Source organism: Chaetodon trifascialis, chromosome 8, assembly GCF_039877785.1.
Source record: "Chaetodon trifascialis isolate fChaTrf1 chromosome 8, fChaTrf1.hap1, whole genome shotgun sequence".
Lineage (NCBI taxonomy): Eukaryota > Metazoa > Chordata > Actinopteri > Chaetodontiformes > Chaetodontidae > Chaetodon > Chaetodon trifascialis.
Window position 1 is genome coordinate 2,950,001 of NC_092063.1, and position 1,821 is coordinate 2,951,821.

Sequence of the window (1,821 nt, forward strand, 5' to 3'; positions counted from 1 at the left end):
AACGCGTGTCTACAAATACATGTCCTTGTTTTAACATCAGTATGCAGGTGAGCAGCTTTGCACCGTGACTGCTGTGCTGAGTGTGTAATCGTGATTGACTGTGAAAAACTTTTCAGTATTACTGCAGCTTTTCTGTATTTTAGGTGATTAAACCTATAAGGGATTTAAATATCAGCATCATTTTGCTTTGTATGAACACAGGAGTTACTGTGACTGCACAGTCACCTGCAATATGTCTGCTAGTGCTGTCCAATGAATTCTGATGGATTTTTTTAAAAAGTAAAACAGAAAAACTTTTTTTTCTAACTTCACCTCCACTGAGCAGCTTTTTGTGTTGGTTTACAGTCACAGTTCCTTTTAAACTGGGAGCTTCAGTCAATCACTGGGACGCTTTATCTCTCCAATAATACTGACTGTCCATGGTTTCATCAGTGGAGGAACGTAGCTAAGTACATTTACTGGTCCTGTAAGTAAGGACTCATGTCACTTATGTCCTGTACTTACGTACAAATTTGTACTTTCCATTACTTGACACTTATACTACATTTCAGAGGGAAATATTGTCCTTTTTACTCCACTACAATCATATGAAAGCTGTAGTTCATGTTTACTTTACAAATTAAGAGCTGACACATAAAACAAACTGATTTATCAGTTATCAAAAAATGAATCAGCACCTAATTTAATAATCGATCAATTATTTCCATCATTTTTTAAACAATTTTTGGTTTCAGCATCTCAAATTTCAAGATTTGTTGCTTTTCTTTGTCTTAAAGTGCCGTAAACTAAATCTTTAATCAGCTTTTATCTTCAAACCTGCTTTTTATCACCTGTCATTTACCAACCTCTGTGTGTGTGTGTGTGTGTGTGTGTGTGTGTGTGTGTGTGTGTGTGTGTGTGCGTGCGTGCGTGCGTGTGTGTGCGTGCGTGCGTGCGTGCGTGCGTGTGTGTGCAGGCGCGGTGTTCACCCTGCTCATGCTGCTGGCCAGTCTTAACTCCTGCACCAACCCCTGGATCTACTCGGCCTTCTCCAGCAGCGTCTCCCCGGAGCTCCGCCTGCTGCTGCTCTGCCGCACACACACACAGCGCCGAGGCTCCTTACCCAGCGACTCCACCACCACACACACCTCCAACTACTGAGCAGCGCACACAGTCGAGTGCTGCTGTAAATGTGCACAGGAAACACACACCTGAGTCTGTGTCTTGTACTCTCTGGAGAATGTGAAACCTGGAGCGTCTGCTCCGGCTGTTAAAGTGAAAACAGTTTGACATTTTGGGAAACACGCTTACAGGAGTTTTATCCAGAGAAGGTCGATGCCACTCTCATGTTTGTCCATGAATTAAGGCAGAAATATAATAAGATGATGAGACGTGAAGCTAATGTACAGCTAGACAACTGAGCTAGCTTAGCATGTGTCCAGTTTTAATGCTAGGCTAACCAGCTGTTAGCTTCAGCATATTGATCCTGCTGCAGGTGCAGAGAAGCATTGTTTCCCACAATGTCCAAGTATTTCTGTGAGTAAAACATGTAGTTTAGGTCCAAACTGCTGTTTTATAAAATGTAATTATTGGAAACGTGTTCCGGTGACATTTTCTTTGACAGAACAAATGCAATTAGATTTGTTTTAAAAACCGTTTATTCATTCTCTCATCTGTCATAAAAACACTTTGCACATACAAAACATAAACACATGGACCGTGACTCAAATAAAAAAAAAGTCACGTCATTTTCCAGAAACTTCATTCAAAGATTTGTTTGGGCTTTTTTTTTTTTTTTTTTTCAAAAAACACAAAAAGGTGCCTTCAAGTACCGTTTCAAAC

At 40.6% G+C, this 1,821-nt stretch overlaps 1 protein-coding gene across 1 annotated transcript in view; it reads left to right on the forward strand.

Annotated features, from left to right (window-relative positions):
- Positions 1–1,579, forward strand: part of LOC139334959 (vasopressin V2 receptor-like) — an 8,445-nt gene extending 6,866 nt beyond the window's left edge. The window contains exon 7 of the mRNA XM_070968269.1: positions 956–1,579. Within this exon, the coding sequence (XP_070824370.1) occupies positions 956–1,140 (185 nt within the window). The 3' untranslated portion in view covers positions 1,141–1,579. The remainder of the gene's footprint in view (positions 1–955) is intronic.
- The last annotated feature ends 242 nt before the right edge of the window (positions 1,580–1,821 follow it).